Below are 20134 nucleotides of genomic sequence, written 5' to 3'. Positions count from 1 at the left end.
ATTCCTTCTTCGATGGGGGAAAGTAGGACGACGACCACCACCATTATACAAGACAAATATGAACAATATGGTCCTGGTGCAAAGTTGCTTTACAAGTGTGGTTGGCAACAAGGTCAGAAACTTGGTAAATTTGAACAAGGTCTGTCGAAACCTATATCAGTAATCAAACGACAAGATCGAGTTGGTTTGGGAGCGGAGCAAAAAACAGTTTGGAACGACTTGTGGTGGGAAAGATACCTCTCGGAAGCAATCAACAAGAATCTGGAACGTTTTGAGAAATCTGACAAAGAAGAAAAAGAAGAATTGTCAAAGGAGCAGTTGCCTTTAAGGAACAAGCAGAGAAAGAATAAGAATACGCTTTTGAAAAAAAGAAAAGTTTCCAAGAAAGATAACAACAAAGAGCGAAAGATTCACAAACGTCGAGGCAGTTGAGGTTATCTAAAGTGCTCAAACTTTTTGCCTTGTCTGTTTCCTTTCAAATGTTGCTCAAAGTTCGTAAAATGTTCATAATGAAAGTTTGATATAGCTATATATGATCTAGATAATCCAACAAGTACAAGAAATCGTTGAAATAAAAACACGAGTAAGACAACTTGAGTATCATCTTGTTGAAACTCCACTTTGCACAACAGAATGGCAATGTCGTTGACAAAATAACAACTCAACGAGTCTTTTTTTAAGTTGAGGTGGATGAACAACAATAGTAAAACTGTCAAACTTGTAAGTAGTGATAATGAAATTTTTGAAGTCGAGACAAGCATCATATCACTTTCTGAAACAATAAAGAATGTCTTGGAGGGTAAAAACTAGCTTTAGATGAAACTTTATGCTTTTATTGAAAGACGCTTATTTTAGACACGGAGGATACTGAGAGCATTCCTTTGCCCAACGTTGAAGGAAGAATTCTAGCAAAGGTATTGTAAGAAGTTTTATCTATTTATTGTTTTTAATTTTTTTTTTTTCTTCTTGTTTCTACTTTTAGGTCGTTGAATATTGTAGATATCACTCGTTATTGAAAACTATCCCGCAATCCGAAGAGGATATTGAGCGCTGGGATAGAGAGTTTTTAAATGTCGATCAACCAACTCTTTTTCATTTGATTTTGGTGAGCTTGTTTCTGCTACGGAGGATATTTATGGAAACAAGTTTGATAACTGTGGTCATAGGCTGCAAACTATTTAGATATTAAAAGCTTATTGGATTTAACCTGTAAGAGAGTGGCAGATATGATCAAAGGTAAAAAACCCGAAGAAATTAGAAAAGAGTTTAATATCGTTAATGACTTTACACCGGAAGAAGAAGTAAGTTGAAGTTGATTATGTATCTAAAGTTAGTTGATGTCAAATGTTAGGAAGAGGTACGAAGAGAGAATGCGTGGTGCGAAGATCCATAAAGCATCGAGTATAATAAAACAAGAAAGTATATTCAAATGATTTTCTTTTGAAGTTTTTTAGAAAATATTCAACTCAAATAACCCCCTCCCCCAAATATATCAACCAACAAATAAAACTCAATGCAAAGGAAATGTCGTTGGAAAAAAGTTGTGTGTTCTAAGTTGCTCAAATATTCCTTGATTAGTTAATAAATTTTGATGAAAGAAAGCTCCCATAGCAATCATTGCCAATCTTCCATTCTTCAGTTCTGCAGTCTGCATCCACTTTTTTGCATTTCCTTTGCCTAGGCCTAGCGGATCAAAACCTAGAAAAGGGAGTAAGATATTATCAACTTTGTCTGATATTTTTTGTACCAAAGTCACCAGGTTCCTTTTCTGGATGGAAGGTTATCTTATCAAGCGATATTGCTTCCAGTGCTAACACTAATAAAAGAATCTGGATAAGGCCCAACTTGGGTACTATGGAAAAGAAAAAGAAATAAACAATTGAGTTCAATGAAAAAAAGAGCAAGGAACATCCATAAGAAACCTTGTCCCAACGCAGCTAAAGGACTGGTATTCGAAAACACTTCTGAAGGAAGATGCCAAAACTCAGGAACAACCCAACCCAAAGCAGCCAACACTATATAAGTGAAAATAACGAAAAGTGACTTCAGTTTTGTGCAATCGTGTGGCTACGTACTACAAATACGACAGTGTTTTATTTCTGCTTCCTGTAAGAACTTGACGTCAAACTTGTCACTAAACCCTAAAGGATCGAAACTAGTCAAATGAAATGAATTCTCTACTGGATACACAAGCTCTATATCCATACATACCCAGCATAACCTGGCATACTTTCATCCAATCTGGCAGGCTTTGGAAAGAAGGGAATAGCTTTACTCATACGCTGAGTTTCTATACTGCAACGAAGCTTTAACAGAGAACCTTGTCCTCTTCTATAGTGATAAAGAACATGGTTTTGACAAAATGTGGACAAAAACGGAATATAGCCAAATGCAAGTGACATCATAGGATACCAACAACCAAAACGAGATTAGAGAGATATAAACAATATGATTTGGATGGAGATCGAACTTTAGGAAGATAACAGTCACAATTGGGATTCCAATCATACGTAGCCTTTTGATAGAAACAGAACAATACTTGGATAGAGTGAGGGATCTTTTTGGCACTAAGGAGACGAGAGGTATGTACCACCTTTCTACACCAGGAAAGCAGGAAACCTTGTGAGATACTGTTTCCGTCCTTGTCAGAGAAAAGGTTCATTCGCAGTCTTTTTCAGTTTACGTCATGTTGCTGCTTATTGAAAAAGAAAATACAAAAGATCGGAATAGGATTTATCCACCCATACCTTAAAGGGGAAGTTTCGGTTGCAGTCATTGCTGAGTCCAACAAATTTTGTCTCTTCCATTCGACTGGGTTTTCATTTGTTCTATTTCCATGAGTACACAGTTCGTCATCTGTACGTTGGTTGTGACAAAGAAATCAGATATGGATAGTAAAAATGAAATAGAATGCGTAAGAAGAATTTTACCTTATAAAATGATTAGGCATCCAAGTATAAAACTTCCAAAGAGATATTTCTACAAGAGCAATGTTTTATACAAAAAAATGAAATTTCCAAACAAAGAATCCACATTGCTCATACAGCTCTTCTACCAGAATTTGCTCTTCACAACGTTGACAAATATATCATTACAAAGCACTTCTGAATCAAGTCTCGCTTAGTTTCTAGCAATTTATTCGTCGTCTTCCTCGCTAGATTCTTCTCCAGAACGACGCCTCTTGTTTGCTGCCGCACGAAGACCACCACCTCCACGACCCTTTGCTATAGTTTTGGCTTTTTGTTTTACGGATTCCGTAGCTCGTCTTTTTTTGGACATGATTGGCTCTTCTTCATCGTCGTCTTCTTCACCATAATCATCCTCATCTTCGTCTTCATCCTCGTCTTCTTCATCTTCCTCGTCATCATTCAATTCTTCTTCGTCCTCTTGAGAGTCCCAATCAATTTCATCATTATCATCCAAGTCTTCGTCATCATCATCATCATCGTCGTCGTCGTCATCATCACCATCATCGTCGTCACCACCGAAAGAACCTCCAAGTTCTCCTTCCTCATCACTCGCTTCGTCTTCATCATTGTCATCTTCTCTGTCTTCGTTATCGTCCTCTTCCTCACCATTATCATCATTGTGAGTTCCTTTAGCATTCTTTTTCGCAGCTGCGTGATTAAACTTGCCCTCCGAACGTTTTCCATTTAAACCAAAGGCTTCTTCGTTACCGTTCTGTGACTTGTTCTTTTTACTTTTCACTGAAACTTTACTTGCTTGTCCTGTATCCTTCTTAGGCTTTGCATAATTGTCCTCCGTTTCTTCCAACTCAGAGTTCTCTTCGACATTCTCTGAGCTTTCATCTTCAGAGACTTCACCCTCCCGAGTGATTCGTCCGTAAGGCTTCGATAATACCGAGTCAATTTGATCATAGTCGTCATCTTCCACACTTCCAACATCGTTTTCCGTAAACACCTCCTCTTCTTCGTCTTCTTCTTCCGTACCAACTTCGTTTCCTTCCTTGTCCGCGCCATCTAAAATTTCCAGTGAAGGAATCATAGCAAAGACCTTCTCCCGATACTCCGAAGAACGTGTGACAGGATTTCCATAAAGATCCAAAACTCTTAGATTCTTTAGGCGAGAGAGTGACTCCAAATCTTTAAAGTTAGCCAAACGGTTCCCCCCTAGTTTAAGAACTTCCAAACGAGGTGTTGCGTTCGCAAGTACCGACAGACCTGTTGATATTACGTTATCTGAAGTCTCTAAAGTAGTGAGCTTTGGTAGCCTCGGTAAGCCTTCCAAGGATGCCAATCCTATATTATTCAGCGAAAGAAAGGTCAAAGACGACAAATCTTCAAGACCCGCTGGTTTCGAGGTTCTACACTGGTTATCCAAATATAACTCTTTTACTTCGTTCCTCGAGCGAGAATTTATCGCTTTCTGAACGGCAACTTCCATAAATGTAACAAACAGAGTTGAATAAGGGCTACGAGAAGTACGACAGACACAGCCGACACGGCGTCTCCCAACCCAAAAACCCAATTTTTACTTGACGTACTTTCCCCGTTCCGCAAGTGAATCATCGAGAACAGTCCACACGAGGGTGCGCATATTTTACAAAATAAAGATTCGGATTTTTATGTCGATATATTACAATACGATCCGATGCCTAAGCAGCACCTTATGAGAACATTCAAGTGAGGCTATAGTGGTTTCCAAAGTTCAACTCCAGCAAAACACAGAGAAAGAAGCAAAACTGCACTCTTAAGGAAAAAATCTTCATATCTTCTATATGCAGTGGCAACGAATGCTCTTACCGGTAATACTAGATAAAGTAAATAGTGGGTACGTCTTAAGAAAGGTAATATATCATAACCCAAAAAGGTAATATATATATAATAGCAAACTGATGCAAAATAGATGAAATTGGAGAAAAACAAGGAAACTGAGCCTATTATATCGTGAAGTTAGGAACACAACATACAACGCAAGAAATATGCCACCTTTGTCATATATTACGGGTAAAAGAAAATAGCGAGCTACATAATTAATCAAAGCAAATAAGAGAAAACTATTGCAATGAACATCAAATGCATATAGCCATTCAACTCGAGACTCCACTGCCTGAAATAATACTGACTGCTAAAAAACGATGCAAACGACAAATAGACAATTTTGCTTACCATTCCTGACATTCTAAGAAAACGGTTGCAAAAAAACCAAAAAACCAAAGTTACCAGGCAACCAATACATATAAACAAGGTAACGTCTTTCACAATGTACCCAAGTAGTGAGATGCCACGGATTTGGAAGCAAACGAGATAAGCAAGGTCAATAAGCACAATTAGATATATTAATATAAGAAGAAACGCAGGATCTAAACATATTTCAGTTCAATAAAGCTTGATAAGTAACAGCTACGTCAAACCATCGCGGGCCCACTGATTTTTAGTCTGTTTATGATATTTGGTGTTTCTGTATACCCTTGAAGGTGATAAACACAAGTGCAAAACTTGCCAAAAAGCATATTCAAAATCAAGTTCTCCCAGACGGAAAACGCGTCTTGAGTATTCTGACACACTCATGTTCCACAAGTCACTAACGTCTTTGCTTTTCTCCGTATGGTATCAAAATAAAGAAGGCTCGATTTCGGTGACTTGTTCTTTTTGGTGATTCTTGTAAAAAATTAGCAAATACACAAATAGTACCTACAACAGTGTACAACTAGGAAGCCATCACCATCTATCACTAGTGGCACATTCAAAATTGAAAGATGGTTTCTAATTGTGATTTCATATGCCAACCTCAAAGAGCACTTGGTTCCTTGTGAATTGCTTTTAAGTGACAATAATTGAAGAGACACATACTAGAATGTGAACATCGACAGATGACCAGCACATACAAACAAGGATTTCCTGTGTAAAGTGACTTGGGAAATATGAACTTCAACTATTAAATGTGCCTCAAAGAGACCAAAGAATGTACATTCGAAATGTGCTGTGAATGAGTGGCTTCTATATACTCACCCATTCAAATGTTCTTATAAAAATGAAAAAAGCGAAGCTTCCGAAAGATAAAAAATAATGACGGATTTTGATATTTATGTGTCCAGATGATGCTATGAACATCATTGAAAGATTATGCCATTTCTTATTCGTAAGGGCAGAAGCATATCATGGAACTGGAATTCAAACGGTACAAAAGCACAACTTATTTCAAGAAGAGAAAGTAAACTTGTGGAACAATTGCTTACCTTCAATCAATTCATTTACGCCTAACCTGTCCGGATACAACTAGTACAAAAAAGTATTATTCACTTGTAGCATTTTAGATGAAACTCCAAAGTTTTGCGTCACTGGACTGCAAATTCATTCGACCAGCTAAGAAATAGCCAACTTTAAGATGAAATGCACATTCTCTTCATCTCTTACAAAGTCGAACGTATTATGCAAGGAAATTCAGACGTCAGTAAACATGTATCCTTGTACATTGAAACGTTTGATATGATGAAAAGGCATTCAATTGGAGTCAAAATGAGAAGAAAACACTCGACGTAGAATATTTGTAGAAGTTGAGAGTTTTTGTAAATTGCCAGTGAATGCAGAAAGTGCAGTGTATAGTACGTCGGATGCATCTCGAATACCTTGACCTATTTGTCTCAAATCTTTTTCCTACAAAGATTTCCATAAAATATCTTGCCAAAATATTGCGATATGCTACATTACTTGCTCTGAACGACAAGTCGGCCTGGCTAAATAGGCTTCACATGCTTCAAAGGCTTCCACAAGAGCAAGTCCTAGAGCCATCGGATAAAAGAGATTGCCTTGCTTTGTAACATACTCTCTATGTTGTATCTTTCGAATATGTTCTGCCATCGTAGCATCTGTTCCTATTCCATACTTGTCCATTAGCCCAAGTAAATCACTCTCCGATAAAGGCTTTGGAGCACTAGTGGAGCCTTCCTTCAGCATCAAGGAGACCACACGTATAGTTGTACCTTTTTCCAACTCAGTTGGTAAAACTCGTTCTGACCAGTGATCATATGGATATACTTCTAGATAGCCTGCTTCTTCAATAGACAGACCGTGAATGTGGAAACTAATTTGTAATTTTGCATCGTAAACAAATAAATCGTAAAATTAAAATTTACCTTTCAAACCCGACATTTACTGTAACAACTGTTTCATAGCCCTTCGCATCAATTGAACAACAAGCCAAGAAGCGTCTCGTCACAAGTTCATATATTGCATCGCATTCTTTATCTTTGAACCCTTCTCTAGGAGCTGGTTTGGTAGGATGTATGGGAGGATGTGCCTTGTCATCTTTTGTACCTTGTCTTGGACTGTAATGAATCCAGTGTTCCATTATCTTTTGAACAAAGCCTCCCCATTTTTGATCATTTTGCTGTAACAAAACCAATTTAGATAGATTTATAGTGGATGGAAAAATATTGGTCTCGGTTCTAGGGTAAGAAATATATCCTTCTGAATATAAGCGTTCTGCCGCTTGCATGGTTGTATCAGATGAAAAGAAAAAGACACGAGAAGCAAGACGTTGCAGTTCAACAGTGTCCAACGGAAGAGGTCGTCTTCGCGATTTCCTTACCTTCTTTATATCTGCTATTGCTATTTGAAAATTGCTCCTCAACAAGGAAGAATAACAAAGCTCATATAGCAAAGCACAGCAATAACTAAGTTGCATAAGTTCCAGTTGGATATATTTTCGTCTCATTTCATTACCGATCGAATAAATGCTTTCGTTCCCAGATAAGAACAAGTTTGTCTCCATCAGAACTTTCACAACTTATGGTCAGTTCCAAGTAATAAAACAAGCGAGGTTGAAAAGCTCGAATAGTAAGTAAACGATCCACCACGAGACCAAGAGTTGGAAATTGACAGGGACCTTAAAATGAGTAAAATGGTGATACTATCAGGTAATTAAAAACAAACACACCATAGCTCAGTATCGCTTTTTTGTCTCCCTTCAATGGGACACGAAACTCATTCTGAATGAATTTGGTTAAGAATCTCGTAAAGGCAGCACCAGCTCGAAGATCAATTTCCTAAACGGAGATGATGTTATTTCTTTTGTAAAAGATGATAAAACTTACCTGTCTGGTGGATACCATAGAAACAGTTGGATAGTGAAGTGAAGTTAGATTTTGAAGAGCGTTTCGAGCGTCTTGAGGTGTAATTGCAGAGAAACGAGCCCTCTTTACGTTATCTGGTATTCTAAAAGACATATTTACTTGTTGGCAAATGTCTAGGACTTCGTATGCAATCTTCTCTCCTTCTGAGTCACAGTCCAACCACAAAAAAAGTTTGCAACAGGATCGTGCCTCATTCTTTAAATTATTTTCTAGAAATTTCTTATCCTCGGGTACATACTCTTTGATAGGAGTCTTGGATGGGTCTAAAAGTGCTACCTGAGAAGTGCTTTGAGAAGTGACCCGAACCTCTTTCAGGATACTTTTTGTACCTGTTCGCAAGAGTCCCAACCTCGATAGTTTTCATGAAAATCCAGTGCTTTGATATGACCCGCAACATTACTGAAAACCATGGTTACCTTTTCATGGTCCAAGTCAAGTTCAAATTCATATACTTTTAGTCGAGAACCTATTTCCCGCCTATTATGTGCTTCATTTAATAAACAACACATTGCAGTTGAAAGAAACACAGACACTTTAATGTTTTCTTTCTTTGCAAGAGCATGAGATAGTTCTCTTGCAGCAGAAGGTTTTTCTGCAACATTTAAAATGCGCTTCATTTCATTCACTGTAAAATGGCGCCATACAAACAAGCATTTTCAAAAAAGAATTGCTTTAATCGGCTACAGTCAAATGGGTTTCCTTTGTCTTTTGATAACTTATTTGCACTTTCCTGTGAACAACTCATCTTTGTTCGATAATAATTTAAGCTCCTAGCTTGGAAGAACGTCTTTTCAAAGACTTGTCTAATGAATAATTTTCTCGAAAATGTTCATCGCGAAGCTGCTGTATAACATCTCTCCAAGAAGTAACACGTTGACAGATTCTTGCATCCTCAGCAAAAACTTGGCCTATTGAAGCAGAATCACCACGTTCGATAGTCACAAGCCTTTCTTTGGGTACGTGTTCCCAGTCTATTGGAGCCGTTGGGTTTCTTTGAGGTAACTCTTCTATCTTCCACTTGGAGTAGGCAGAATTTCTCTTTCTCAACGTGGGTTCTTCCGAAATTCTACGAGTCAACTGCTCAAAATACTCTACCTTGTCAGATATTCGTTTCGATAAGGTTCTATTTGGATTGGAAGCACCATCCATTGAAACTTGGTCATCCTCAACGGTCGTTCCTTGTGAATCTGACCTTTTTGTTATTTCAGTGGACTTGTACTTTGTTGTAAAGTTTTGTTCGAGTATATTGGACGCCACATCCTTTGAAGCGCTCTTTACACTTTGAATTTGTAGGTCGCTAGAATGCGGTCTCTGCTTCTTTCTGACTGTTTGCACTTCTCTGGATATTGCGCACCCCATTATTGACGATGATCTTATCGTCCCTGCTATTGCCCAAAGAACTCTAAAGAATGGACATGTTTGATAGTGGTTTAGCTTTGGTAGCACAGTAGAAGATAGTTTTATCGAAAAATATCAAAAAAAGAAACTTATTGGGGGATAGAAAATAGAACAAACGAATAATTTTGGTGTTGAGGAGTTTACTTGCAACTTATAACTTTCCTCGATATATTAGTGTGCTATTGTTTTCAACGCCATTTCAACTGCCATAAAAGAGATTTCTTTTCAATGAAACAACTTAAGTTTGAAAACAAATTCGCTATTTTTTCGTATTCTATATCCTCCTCTCACGAGAAGTCGATATTTATGTGATAAATCCAAAATAATGACAACGAAACTTTCCAGGATAATAAACCCTCTTCTATAAATTTAAAACACATTAGATAAGTTTATCCAAGATCAGTTCAGGTCCACTTCTCATAAACTCTTCTCGAGAAAACCAAAACTGCTGAAAAGTAACTGAGGAAGCTACAATGGAACCACCAATCCATGACGCAAATACCCTCTCTTCCGGTAACATAACTGAAATTGTTCTTACACGGTACATAGGCGACATTTTTTCCAATAACAAATCTTCAAAGCATTTGGTAAAACCTGGAAATAAAGTACTGCATCCTATGAGAAGGATGTTTCCAATAAGATCCCTGCGAACATCAGGATCACACTTCCGCAAAGCATTTAGAACCATGTCGCATATACCATCTGTCTGGTATATGTTCTCAATACTTCCGTCTTCGTTAACAAAGTCCACACATAGACCGTTAAGAGGTGGTTCATTCAATGAAGAAGGCTGAAAAACAACAAAAGGTATTTTCCATGAAAGTTCACGAGAAATTCGAAAGAACTGTCCTTTTGCTGATTCATATTGAAATATTTCTACGGGTACTCCATGACTATTTACAATATCTTCTTTCTTATTCCATAAGCCACAAACGGATTGCTTTATATCTTCCACAAGGCGTTGTATTTTGAGGCTTTCCAAGTCGAGGTTTCCATGAGGCTTTATCTTTTCCTTATCAATAACTTCTGAATATTCATTAAAATATTTCCATAAAATTCTCGTAAGAAACTCTCCTCCTAAATTGCTTTTCACTGTAGCTCGATTCAATGAAAAACCTTCTACAACAGGAACTACACTTGTGCCTTTGTGGCCTACACAGACAACTAGGGCAGTGGTTCTTGCCGACGCAAAAGTTGCTGCTGTAGCATGATTAAGAATAAAAGTGGCACGCATGGACAATTCTAGATTTGCTCACATAAGTTTCCAATTTTTTTTCAAGCTCAAGAACCTTTCAAACCTTGAAAAACTATCTTCGATAGCTGTAAATAGGTCTCCCGCTGTAGACCTCTTTCACTTTCAACAAACATACAAGCACTATCCTCCGGTTTGACGCAAAGAAAAGTAAGAGCTTGCTTTAAAAGACAACAAAAAGCTTGCCAGTCACTCAGAGTACCATCTTTTTTCAACAACTCTGACAAGGACCAATCTTTTTCATAAAATTGCCAATCAAAGGGACATTGATCGCAAAAAAATAAATACGGACTTTCAAAAGAAGGGGTAAAGTAACTTGTCTTTTTTGGTTCCGAGACTTGTAAACCTTCTTCCTGTACTCTAGTTTCATTCATAGCGTCCAACGTATTACTCGGTGTGACACTATGTTCTTGTGCTGACGCAATCGTATCCGTACTGACTACTTGTTCTTCCAATAAACTGCCTCCCTTTCTAAGTCTTTTGCAAGACAATTGCTCCACACTTCCTTTGTTATTCACACCATACAAGTTGCGAATAAGTAGCTTTGGAGAGTCGTCTCCTGCATAGCCAATACGAAAGTACCAAGTGCCGAGTTCTATTATAACTGCACCAACATCATCTCCAACACGAACCCATTCAGGCATTTTCAAAGTCTGTCCACTAAAAATGGATCTTTACCAAAATATCTCTCAATGTTCTAATAAAACTATACAATTATTTCTTGCAACTAATCAAAACCATCTGGTATCCAATGACCCATCCTTAGTTTCTTGGCTCTTAAATATGCTTTGTTTTCCTCAGTAGCCTTGGTGACTATTGGAACACGTTCAGATATCTGTATGCCATAGCCTCGTAAACCAGTATATTTGGCAGGGTTATTTGTCATAAGACGTATATTCCTTACACCCAAGTCCACTAATATTTGAGCACCAATTCCATATTCTCTAGAATCAACAGGAAAACCCAAGTCCTTGTTGGCATCAACGGTATCTCGGCCTCGATCCTGCAAGACATACGCTCGAAGTTTGTGACCTAGTCCTATTCCACGACCTTCCTGGCCTCTTAAATAAAGAATAACTCCTCTGCCTTCTTCTGCCACTGCCTTCATAGCTGCTTGTAGTTGAACTCCACAGTCACATCGAAGTGAACCAAAAACGTCTCCTGTGCAACATTCAGAATGAACTCGGACAAGAACTGGAACTTGGCCTTTTAGGGAACTTTCGTTGGTAATACTATCACTATGAAATGGACCACCCATGACCAAAGCAATGTGCTCTACATCGTCCAATACAGATCTAAAACAGTAAGTATCAAAAACTCCATAGACAGTAGGAAGCTTTGCAGGGGTCTCTCCTATTCTAAAAACAAGCTTCTCAGTCTCTCTTCTCCACCTAATCAGATCCGCAATGGAAGTTAAAACAATATTATGCTCTTTACAAAACTCCAGAAGATCAGGCAATCTAGCCATAGAGCCATCCTTATCATTCACAACTTCTGCCAGTACTCCAGCAGGATAAAGTCCAGCAATCCGAGCAAAATCAACAGCAGCCTCCGTATGACCAGCTCTCTTTAGAACACCACCTTCCTTGTATCTTAGTGGAAAGACATGACCAGGTCGTTGAAAATCCTTGCCATTCACGCTGGGATTGGCAAGAGCTCGAATAGTCTTCGCTCTATCTACAGCAGATATACCAGTACTAGTGCCATGCTTGTAATCGACCGATACAGTAAATGCTGTTCCTTTGGGGTCAGTATTCAAAGGAACCATAGGCTGTAAATCAAGCTGTTCAACTCGACTAGGTTCCAAAGAAACACAAAGTACTCCGCTTGTATGCCGAACCATGAAGGCAATGGATTCACTGGTTACCTTTTCTGCAGCCATTATCAAATCTCCCTCGTTCTCTCGATTCTCGTCGTCCGTCACTAGTATAAACTCGCCTCTTCGCAATGCTTCTATGGCTGCAACTACACTGTCCTTACCAAAACACCAACCATCTGAAAGGTAACTCGAGTCATCCTTGTTTCTGACATCATTCGACTGTTTAGAACTTGACTTGCTCGACAGAACACTCATGTTTTTCGAACAAACCTTATTAGAGGCAAGTTCTGGTACCGAATCTTCACTTTTACCATTTTCCTTGTGACCGTTTTCTGAAAATCGTTCAAAAGAAACGACGGATGGCAACTTTGAGCTTCCTTGATGCTCTACTGTTTCACCTAAATTGGAAACCATCTTTGTAAAAGCTCGACTCGTTCTGTAATAGCCCTGTATAGGTCGTCCATATACAACCTTTACAAAAGAAGAAGTACGCCATGTTTTTATAGACGACGTTTGATAGCTCCAACTCAAGGAAGAAGGCACAAAACAGGTTGTCTGCTTGGTCATGCTGTTTTGGTCCTTGAATGAGACGTCGACAAGCCCCAAAACCAAGGCCAAGGATTTCTACCATTTATCCTACTCTTCGCTGAAGGCTGTTTCAATATTTGAGATGCTTTCTACAGTAAACAAGATTTATCAACTCTTTATAGAGCAAAATCCTTTTTTATTTCCATTACGGAAATGCTAAACGGTATATTTGAAATGTTGACATCGAAATAAAACAACAAATACTTGAAACATCCTCACACATTTTTTTTTGTTTTGGCGCCATTTTTTTATTTCATGGAAGAATATTCTTCTGGCACCTTACGACAGCTATTAGGCTCCATATCCGAAGTGGAGACTTTGACACGTTTTGTAGAGACTCTATATGAAGACCACGCAAAGTGAGCTGTCTGTTTTTCTATTTTGTTTTCTTACCTGATCAACTACTTGTAGTGCTTCAGTTGTGCTTGTTTTTGAAATAAAGGCAAATTTGACTTTCCTTGTAATATCTCATGGTGTGGTTCTAGTTACAAACCTTGGAATTGTTGGAGAGAGGACTGTTGAAAGTTTTGGAAACAATGAAATACCTTTTGTTGTTTTGAACTACCGAAAAACTCAAGAATTTGTTTATTTGGCTCTTTTTGAAGTAGGAGTGAGAGTACAAGTATGGTCGAAATCGAAAACTGGAAAGTGCGATTACGTTAAACTTCTGGAAGGCTCTCCAGCAAATGCAAGCAGTTTAGAAGAATACTTTGGTTTAGATGACAATATTTTGAACAATGTAGATGCTTTCTCTGTGAATTCTAGTAGCAATAATTCGCAGACCTTGGGAAGCTCTGTTGCTGTAAGATTTGCACAAGAAGATGGTCAACTCAGATTAGGTGTTGCATTTTATGAAATCGGAGACAGTTCTTTTCTAACTGGAGAATTCTGTGAAGACGAAACATTTGCTCTGTGCGAAAGTATCCTTGTAAGCTTGCAAGCCAAAGAGGTTGGTTTGTTTTCATTCTTGTCGATCACTCTCTCTTATGTAATGATAGATTTTTTACTGCCCTGCCGATCTTCAAGAGAAAGAACTGCGAAAATTTCGGGATATGACAGCCAGATTAAATTTTTTAATGACTCCACAGGATCGCAAAGAGTTTGAGTCTTCTCTCGTAGTTCGGGATCTTACCAAGGTTCTAGGTTCGGAACATTGTTCTTTAAAAGATCGGTCTTTGTGTAGGACTTAGCTTAGTTACTAGGAGATGCATCGATTCCACCGAGCACCTTGGAACAGACTCTTGTATTGCAAGCATTGGCTGTGCTTTTGAAATGTTGTGGATTGGTTCCAGATCTTATAGAGTCAAATGATGAACATTTGAGCAAGCCTCGTTTTCTTCTTAAACCATTAGAAATGTCACAATACTTGAGACTGGATGCGGCCTGCATTCGAGGATTAGATCTTTTACCTCTTAATAATAGAGAACTAGAGCGCGTTGCTTCTTCAGTCAAAAGGAAAGACTCACTTTATGGAATTTTAAACAAGACGAAAACAGTTATGGGTTCCAGGTTGTTGAAGAAATGGTTATTGATGCCTTTGCAAAATATCGAAGAAATTGAAAAAAGGCAGAATGTGGTCGAAACTTTTATTGAAAATGCAATTTTTCGTACTGAATTTCGTGACAGTAAGTATTTTTAGAATATTTTTGAAATGAGCAGCGACAAAGTATTTCTAGGACATTTGAAGTTTGTACCTGACCTTGCTCGACTTTGTAGAAGATTTCAAAAGTTGAAAAATGTCACCTTACGGCACGTGATTTGTCTTTATCAACTATCCATTCGTTTGCCTCTTCTTCTGGATTGCTTTTCTCAGTACACTATGGCGGACGATAGTAGTCCTTTGAAACCATACTGGCAACGACTGATTTCCTTACATACTGAGCTGGATCGGTTTGAAGTAATCTTGTACTTTCCTTTGAATGAAATGTCACTAGCTAATATATAGGAATTGATCGAAGCTACTATTGACTTAGATTTGGTGCAAAACAATGAATACGTTGTTAGTGCACGGATCGATGAGAACTTATCTGAAATGATGAGAGTCAAAGACGAAATACTTGCTGAGATTGCTGTTGTCCACGAAGATGTTTGTTCACATCTGAATTTGAAGACTGACAAATTAAAATTGGAAAGAAAAGAAAGCGCTGGTTTCTTTTTCCGACTATCGAGGAAGGATGAACGTTTGGTTCGAGGCAATCCACATTATGTTATTTTAGAAACACGCAAAGACGGAATAAGGTGAGACATCCACCATTTATCGAGAGTTTTATCAGAGTTGTATTGACTGTCATCTTTGAAAAATAGGTTTGTAACAAAAGCTTTGAATCGGTTGAGTGAGAGATATTTCTGTATTTGTACGGAATATGATAAAAAGCAAGAAGAAATGGAGAACAAAATTATTCAAGTTGTTGCGTCGTACATTTCTGTCTTTGAGGTATTTTTGAACTCGGTGTTGTTCAAGGAGCCCTGTGAGTTGAGTACTTTGATAGGAAGCTAGTTTAGTATTGGCAGAACTTGATGTCCTTTCAACTTTTGCTATAGTAGCAGTGGATGCACCTGAACCTTATTGTAGACCATCCATCGATCAACCTAGAACTGGCATTTGTTTGATTCAAGCTCGCCATCCCATCGTAAGTATTTCATGGTTTCAAGGCTCCTTTTGGTTGCATATCATTTTGAATAGGTGGAAGAAAATTTGGAAGGAAAGCAATTCATAGCTAATGATTGCTTTCTTGAAAATGTTTCTGATTCAGATGATAGACTTGGTCAAGTTTTTATAGTCGTTACAGGTCCAAACATGGGTGGAAAAAGCACATATATTAGAACTGTAGGAGTCATCACTTTGATGGCTCATATTGGTTGTTTCGTACCAGCAAAGAGCGCAAGAATTGCGTTGACGGATCGAATTTTGTGTCGAATTGGTTCGACCGACTATCAAATGTTTGGAGTATCGACCTTCATGGCGGAAATGTTGGAAACTTCATCTATTCTTCGATTGGCCTCTCCATCTTCCTTGATCATTGTTGATGAGCTTGGAAGAGGCACTTGTACTGAAGAAGGTTTTGGATTAGCATACAGTATTGCAGAATATATTGTGCAGCACATAGGATGCCCCTGTATGTTTGCGACACATTTTCATGAGTTGGCGTTTCTTGCCGATACATTTCCTCAAGGAGTGGTATGTAATATGCTTGCTTTTGAAAAAGATTTTCTATAACTTTAACGTAGGTACAAAATGTACATATGTCGGCTGAACCTGATCCTGAAACGCAAAAGTTGCAATTTTTATACAAAGTCGAGGCAGGTATCTGTGATAAGAGTTTTGGAATACATGTTGCAGAATTAGCAAGATTTCCTGCTTCGGTCCTCCAAGATGCTAAAGATACTGTCGATAGATTAGAAAAATATGGAATAGGAGAAGAGGATTCCGGTAACAAAACATGCTCATCAGAAAAGAAGGAAGCCTACCACTTCATGAAATGGTTTCTTGCCAAAGTCCAGTATATTCAATCCTCCTCTCAAACTGAAAGCCAGAAGAAGGAAGCAATCGATAACCTAAAGGAAGTTGCAAGACGGTCTTCGAATAAGTATATTCAAAGTATTCTTTGATGTATATAATACACGTTTGTAAAAAGACATATTTTGTTGTGAACAGTCGTTATTTTATTTACTCATCAACTTTCATTTTCTTTTTTCCATTTTTCAAAGGTGTGTTTGTTGATATATCGCAACCCACAATATTTGCAAGTAGCAGGGTAAGGAGCTTCCAAACGAATATACTCTATTGGGTGCCCCAGTGGACCACCACCTCCATTACAAGCTGCAACATAACCATCAACTACAATCGGAGGTACTTTGGATATGAGTTCCATAGCGTCACTTTGCCACTTTTCTCTCACTTCTTCAAGGCTGGTTCCTTCCGGATAAACACCAAGAGGTTGATGTAAACGTTTTGTTTTTATACCAGAAAGTTCTTTTTCTTCTTCTGTTTCTACTCTTTTGTGAAATGTTGTAGTATGAAAGCTCTCATATTTAGAACGATATGCTTGCCATAACAACAACCTTGCTGTAGGTCGAATCAATCGCATCTTTTACCGAAGAATAATAATGAAAAGACTTGCATTTATACGTAGTTGTTCGGTTTGTATTCGTTGTCATGTCAATCCAACAAACAGAAAAAGGTTTTTATTTTTACATATGACAGTTTCAAGAAGAAATTTTACAAGGCAATGTGTATATTCTCTATCCATCTTGAACCTTTGTATGGCAAGACCACTACTAGCAGAAGTATGTTATGATAGTTATGCTAAGAATTATGATAAATTAGAGACAAGTGCTTGGAATAGATTGTTTCAACTTGATCTATTACGAAAGGAACTACTGACATATATTACTGGTGGAAATGTCTTAGAAGTGGCGGTTGGTACTGGCCTCAACTTGGAGTTATATCCTTGGCAACTTGTGAAGCAGTTTCGAGGAGTTGACACCAGCGCCAATATGTTGGAGCAAGCTAGAAACAAGTTGAATTCCTTATCGACATATACTGACGTTGATTGGGAACTGATAGAAGCTTCTGCTATTCATCTACCTTTTCCTGACAATTCTTTCGATCATGTGGTGGATACCTTTGGTCTTTGTGTTTTTGACAATCCACACTTGGCATTGAAGGAAATAAGAAGAGTTTGTAAGAAAGGTGGAACGATATTATTGTTGGAGCATAGTTTAAGCCCTTATGGGTTGGTTCAAGAATATCAACGGTGGACAGGAAGTTTAGTTGCCAAGTTGTCCAAAGGCTGTGATTGGAGTTTGCCTCTGCAAGACTTGTTGAAACTACACCGTCTTTACACTATTTATCAGAAATATACTTTGCTTGGAACAGTTTCCTTGAATATCGTTTCCAAATGAATATATATATATATATATATATTATATATATATTCACTTTTATAAAACACCAACGGAATTTATTTCAGATGGATTCAAAAAGAAAAAAATATAATTCTTTATTCAAAGACTTTATTTAGAAGCAGCTTTCTTTCCAGCACTAGTGGCTGCATTCTTCTTTGTGGTATACTAAAATGAAATCAACCAAATCATATCATTAAGACCAAAATATTGCAACTTACCAACTTTTCTCCAAATTCTTTTGGAATCAAATGACGAACAGCATCTCTTTCTTCAACCAACTCCTTTCGACTTTTTTCCATCATAGAAGCAGAAAACTCTTCAATTGGAAGGTTCAAGATCCTTCGGTAATGTCCACCAGGACACATCACAGGTACAGAATACCAAAGTCCTTCATCAATGCCATAAGTTCCATCGCTAGGAATTCCTACAGAACACCAACGATCACCAACTCCATGCCAATAGTCTCTCATATGATCAACAACTGCTGCTGCTGCGGAAGCTGCAGAAGATGCACCTCGAGCTTTAATAACTTCAGCTCCTCTTTGCTGTACCTTAGGAATCATCACTTCCCGAATCCACTTCTCATCATTGATAACCTTCCTGGCAGATTCTCCCTTGATTCTGGCATGAGTGATATCTGGATATTGCGTTGAACTGTGATTACCCCAAACTACCACACGATCTACTTCCGGAATCTTGCAGCCTGCTTTCTCTGCAAGCATATACTGAGTCCTGTTTTGATCTAAACGAGTCATAGACATAAAACGTTCTGGATTGAAACGAGGTGCGTTGGCTGCACATATCTACAGCATCTGAGTACTTGGTCATAGCGATCTTCGTGACCACGAATATTTTCAGTTACTATCTGCATTTCCTTCATTCAAGGCTTTCCCTTGTTGAGCAAAAATACTTGCATTGGTGGAAAGGAGATCTTTACGTTCCATTCCTTGAGAACGTGGCTTGGCACCAACTAATAAAGCAACAGAAACGTCAGCAAAACCTTTCCGCAAGTCATCTGTTGCTATGATTCCTTGAACCAAAGGAAAAGCACAGTCTTGTAGTTCCATAACGACACCTTCTAGTTTACTAAGAGCCTGGGGGACCTCCAATAGGTGAAGAACTATCGGTTGGTCTTCGCCTAACATCTCTCCACTATATTTATCAACCACTACTTTCAAACTTTTATAAGAATACTTACTTGGCAACTCTTGGCAATAAAGAATAGGCGATTTGCCCTGCTGCTCCTGTAACTGCGACGTGTAAGGTTGGGAGCCAATCTTTACCGGAACCTTTGTAAATCTGTACACCTCTCGAAGGCAGTATAAAGTTTCCACGAAAACGATTGCTGTTTGAGAGCAATTGATCTTGTTTTATGGCAAAGTTGTTTCTCACAAACTGTCCAAAGACTCCTCTCATATGACGTAAGGATGACATTGTGAAGATGACTATTTGAAATAAAAAATCTGAAACAACTACTTAATAATTTCAACAGCTCTATAAAAGACTGGAATAAACTTGTCAACTTTACTTGGGAACATTCACAGTTTGTAAACCTTTGAAGGACGTTACAGGAACAAAAGATACTACAGTATAAAAGGGATGAGGTGCGTCTTCATCGTCGTTAGATATTCTTGCATAAAGAATACGACTGAGACTGTATTGTGACACAAGTGCGATCTGAAGGACTTACCTTTCAAGCCTAACTCTCAAACGAAAAGGTACGTTTCGAATGCCTTGTTTCCAAATTTCCCTATTAAGTCTCGTATCGACTCGCACGTCTTCCGTTCCCATAGCTTTCTGAGCAAATTTCCTAATTTCTTTGATGGCTCGAGGTGCACGTCTCTTCCACACACAGCCGTGTAACCGCTTGTGCAAATTGATCGTGTATTCACGAGTGGCACTTTCCATCATCGTCTGTTTCGAACTTTTCTTATCCTTTGCCTGAAAAAAAACTATGTCAAACCATATCACGTCAAAGTTTGTTGTTGAAGTTTCCTACCATGATTCTCGTTAACAAAACCAGTCAGTCAAAATCAATCAATCACAATTTCTGTAGAATGAAATAAGAAAAGCG

General features: G+C 38.2%; 14 protein-coding genes across 15 annotated transcripts; 4 read left to right on the top strand and 10 right to left on the bottom strand.

Annotated features, from left to right (window-relative positions):
- The first annotated feature begins 8 nt into the window (after window positions 1-8).
- Gasu_29640 (uncharacterized protein) lies at window positions 9-613 on the top strand. Its single transcript, XM_005706210.1, has one exon. It carries the CDS (start codon window positions 13-15, stop codon window positions 430-432), a length of 420 nt encoding a protein of 139 aa, XP_005706267.1. The 5' UTR covers window positions 9-12; the 3' UTR covers window positions 433-613.
- Window positions 614-668: 55 nt separating this feature from the next.
- Gasu_29630 (E3 ubiquitin ligase SCF complex SKP1 subunit) lies at window positions 669-1434 on the top strand. The gene is made up of 5 exons (XM_005706209.1): window positions 669-799; window positions 856-914; window positions 983-1105; window positions 1167-1301; window positions 1352-1434. Exons 1-5 carry the CDS (start codon window positions 691-693, stop codon window positions 1391-1393), a joined length of 468 nt encoding a protein of 155 aa, XP_005706266.1. The 5' UTR covers window positions 669-690; the 3' UTR covers window positions 1394-1434.
- Window positions 1435-1437: 3 nt separating this feature from the next.
- Window positions 1438-2428, bottom strand: Gasu_29620 (light-harvesting complex protein). The gene is made up of 5 exons (XM_005706208.1): window positions 2212-2428; window positions 2076-2155; window positions 1923-2015; window positions 1748-1852; window positions 1438-1698 (listed from the first exon to the last, which is right to left on the bottom strand). The coding sequence occupies exons 1-5, from the start codon at window positions 2403-2405 to the stop codon at window positions 1511-1513; spliced, it is 660 nt and encodes a 219-aa protein (XP_005706265.1). The 5' UTR covers window positions 2406-2428; the 3' UTR covers window positions 1438-1510.
- A 9-nt stretch (window positions 2429-2437) lies between these two features.
- Gasu_29610 (uncharacterized protein) lies at window positions 2438-4498 on the bottom strand. Its single transcript, XM_005706207.1, has one exon. The coding sequence runs from the start codon at window positions 4402-4404 to the stop codon at window positions 3136-3138; it is 1269 nt and encodes a 422-aa protein (XP_005706264.1). The 5' UTR covers window positions 4405-4498; the 3' UTR covers window positions 2438-3135.
- Window positions 4499-4537: 39 nt separating this feature from the next.
- Gasu_29600 (UNC-50 family protein) lies at window positions 4538-5628 on the bottom strand. Of its 2 annotated transcripts, none has more exons than XM_005706206.1 (5): window positions 5375-5628; window positions 5130-5323; window positions 4950-5085; window positions 4764-4897; window positions 4538-4709 (listed from the first exon to the last, which is right to left on the bottom strand). In XM_005706206.1, exons 1-5 carry the CDS (start codon window positions 5529-5531, stop codon window positions 4650-4652), a joined length of 681 nt encoding a protein of 226 aa, XP_005706263.1. In that variant the 5' UTR covers window positions 5532-5628; the 3' UTR covers window positions 4538-4649. The 2 variants fall into 2 exon arrangements, with proteins under 2 accessions (XP_005706263.1, XP_005706262.1); XM_005706205.1 differs by having other exon boundaries at window positions 4950-5070.
- Window positions 5629-6298: 670 nt separating this feature from the next.
- Window positions 6299-8788, bottom strand: Gasu_29590 (DNA topoisomerase III alpha). Its single transcript, XM_005706204.1, has 7 exons — window positions 8425-8788; window positions 8057-8371; window positions 7900-8008; window positions 7686-7848; window positions 7097-7636; window positions 6672-7044; window positions 6299-6617 (listed from the first exon to the last, which is right to left on the bottom strand). Exons 1-7 carry the CDS (start codon window positions 8710-8712, stop codon window positions 6465-6467), a joined length of 1941 nt encoding a protein of 646 aa, XP_005706261.1. The 5' UTR covers window positions 8713-8788; the 3' UTR covers window positions 6299-6464.
- A 19-nt stretch (window positions 8789-8807) lies between these two features.
- Window positions 8808-9518, bottom strand: Gasu_29580 (uncharacterized protein). Its single transcript, XM_005706203.1, has one exon. The coding sequence runs from the start codon at window positions 9452-9454 to the stop codon at window positions 8858-8860; it is 597 nt and encodes a 198-aa protein (XP_005706260.1). The 5' UTR covers window positions 9455-9518; the 3' UTR covers window positions 8808-8857.
- A 21-nt stretch (window positions 9519-9539) lies between these two features.
- Gasu_29570 (actin-like protein 6A) lies at window positions 9540-11398 on the bottom strand. Its single transcript, XM_005706202.1, has 2 exons — window positions 10792-11398; window positions 9540-10735 (listed from the first exon to the last, which is right to left on the bottom strand). The coding sequence occupies exons 1-2, from the start codon at window positions 11387-11389 to the stop codon at window positions 9873-9875; spliced, it is 1461 nt and encodes a 486-aa protein (XP_005706259.1). The 5' UTR covers window positions 11390-11398; the 3' UTR covers window positions 9540-9872.
- Window positions 11399-11407: 9 nt separating this feature from the next.
- Window positions 11408-13298, bottom strand: Gasu_29560 (bifunctional 3,4-dihydroxy 2-butanone 4-phosphate synthase \ GTP cyclohydrolase II). The gene has a single exon (XM_005706201.1). It carries the CDS (start codon window positions 13129-13131, stop codon window positions 11473-11475), a length of 1659 nt encoding a protein of 552 aa, XP_005706258.1. The 5' UTR covers window positions 13132-13298; the 3' UTR covers window positions 11408-11472.
- A 10-nt stretch (window positions 13299-13308) lies between these two features.
- Window positions 13309-17384, top strand: Gasu_29550 (DNA mismatch repair protein MutS). Its single transcript, XM_005706200.1, has 10 exons — window positions 13309-13511; window positions 13564-14101; window positions 14151-14295; window positions 14355-14777; window positions 14829-15049; window positions 15098-15390; window positions 15457-15586; window positions 15642-15782; window positions 15836-16330; window positions 16381-17384. Exons 1-10 carry the CDS (start codon window positions 13408-13410, stop codon window positions 16759-16761), a joined length of 2871 nt encoding a protein of 956 aa, XP_005706257.1. The 5' UTR covers window positions 13309-13407; the 3' UTR covers window positions 16762-17384.
- Window positions 17385-17398: 14 nt separating this feature from the next.
- Gasu_29540 (ubiquinone/menaquinone biosynthesis methyltransferase) lies at window positions 17399-18093 on the top strand. The gene has a single exon (XM_005706199.1). The coding sequence runs from the start codon at window positions 17416-17418 to the stop codon at window positions 18055-18057; it is 642 nt and encodes a 213-aa protein (XP_005706256.1). The 5' UTR covers window positions 17399-17415; the 3' UTR covers window positions 18058-18093.
- A 7-nt stretch (window positions 18094-18100) lies between these two features.
- On the bottom strand, window positions 18101-18868 carry Gasu_29530 (malate dehydrogenase). Its single transcript, XM_005706198.1, has 2 exons — window positions 18279-18868; window positions 18101-18225 (listed from the first exon to the last, which is right to left on the bottom strand). Exons 1-2 carry the CDS (start codon window positions 18819-18821, stop codon window positions 18169-18171), a joined length of 600 nt encoding a protein of 199 aa, XP_005706255.1. The 5' UTR covers window positions 18822-18868; the 3' UTR covers window positions 18101-18168.
- A 19-nt stretch (window positions 18869-18887) lies between these two features.
- Window positions 18888-19538, bottom strand: Gasu_29520 (malate dehydrogenase). Its single transcript, XM_005706197.1, has 2 exons — window positions 19259-19538; window positions 18888-19212 (listed from the first exon to the last, which is right to left on the bottom strand). Exons 1-2 carry the CDS (start codon window positions 19492-19494, stop codon window positions 18915-18917), a joined length of 534 nt encoding a protein of 177 aa, XP_005706254.1. The 5' UTR covers window positions 19495-19538; the 3' UTR covers window positions 18888-18914.
- Window positions 19539-19547: 9 nt separating this feature from the next.
- Gasu_29510 (60S ribosomal protein L31e) lies at window positions 19548-20128 on the bottom strand. The gene is made up of 3 exons (XM_005706196.1): window positions 20060-20128; window positions 19751-20001; window positions 19548-19690 (listed from the first exon to the last, which is right to left on the bottom strand). The coding sequence occupies exons 1-3, from the start codon at window positions 20060-20062 to the stop codon at window positions 19585-19587; spliced, it is 360 nt and encodes a 119-aa protein (XP_005706253.1). The 5' UTR covers window positions 20063-20128; the 3' UTR covers window positions 19548-19584.
- Between the last annotated feature and the right edge of the window lie 6 nt (window positions 20129-20134).

This window comes from Galdieria sulphuraria (assembly GCF_000341285.1).
Source record: "Galdieria sulphuraria unplaced genomic scaffold scaf_22, whole genome shotgun sequence".
Taxonomy (NCBI): domain Eukaryota; phylum Rhodophyta; class Bangiophyceae; order Galdieriales; family Galdieriaceae; genus Galdieria; species Galdieria sulphuraria.
The sequence above is the reverse complement of the archived record's forward strand: the minus strand, read 5'-3'. Positions and strand labels throughout refer to the sequence as shown.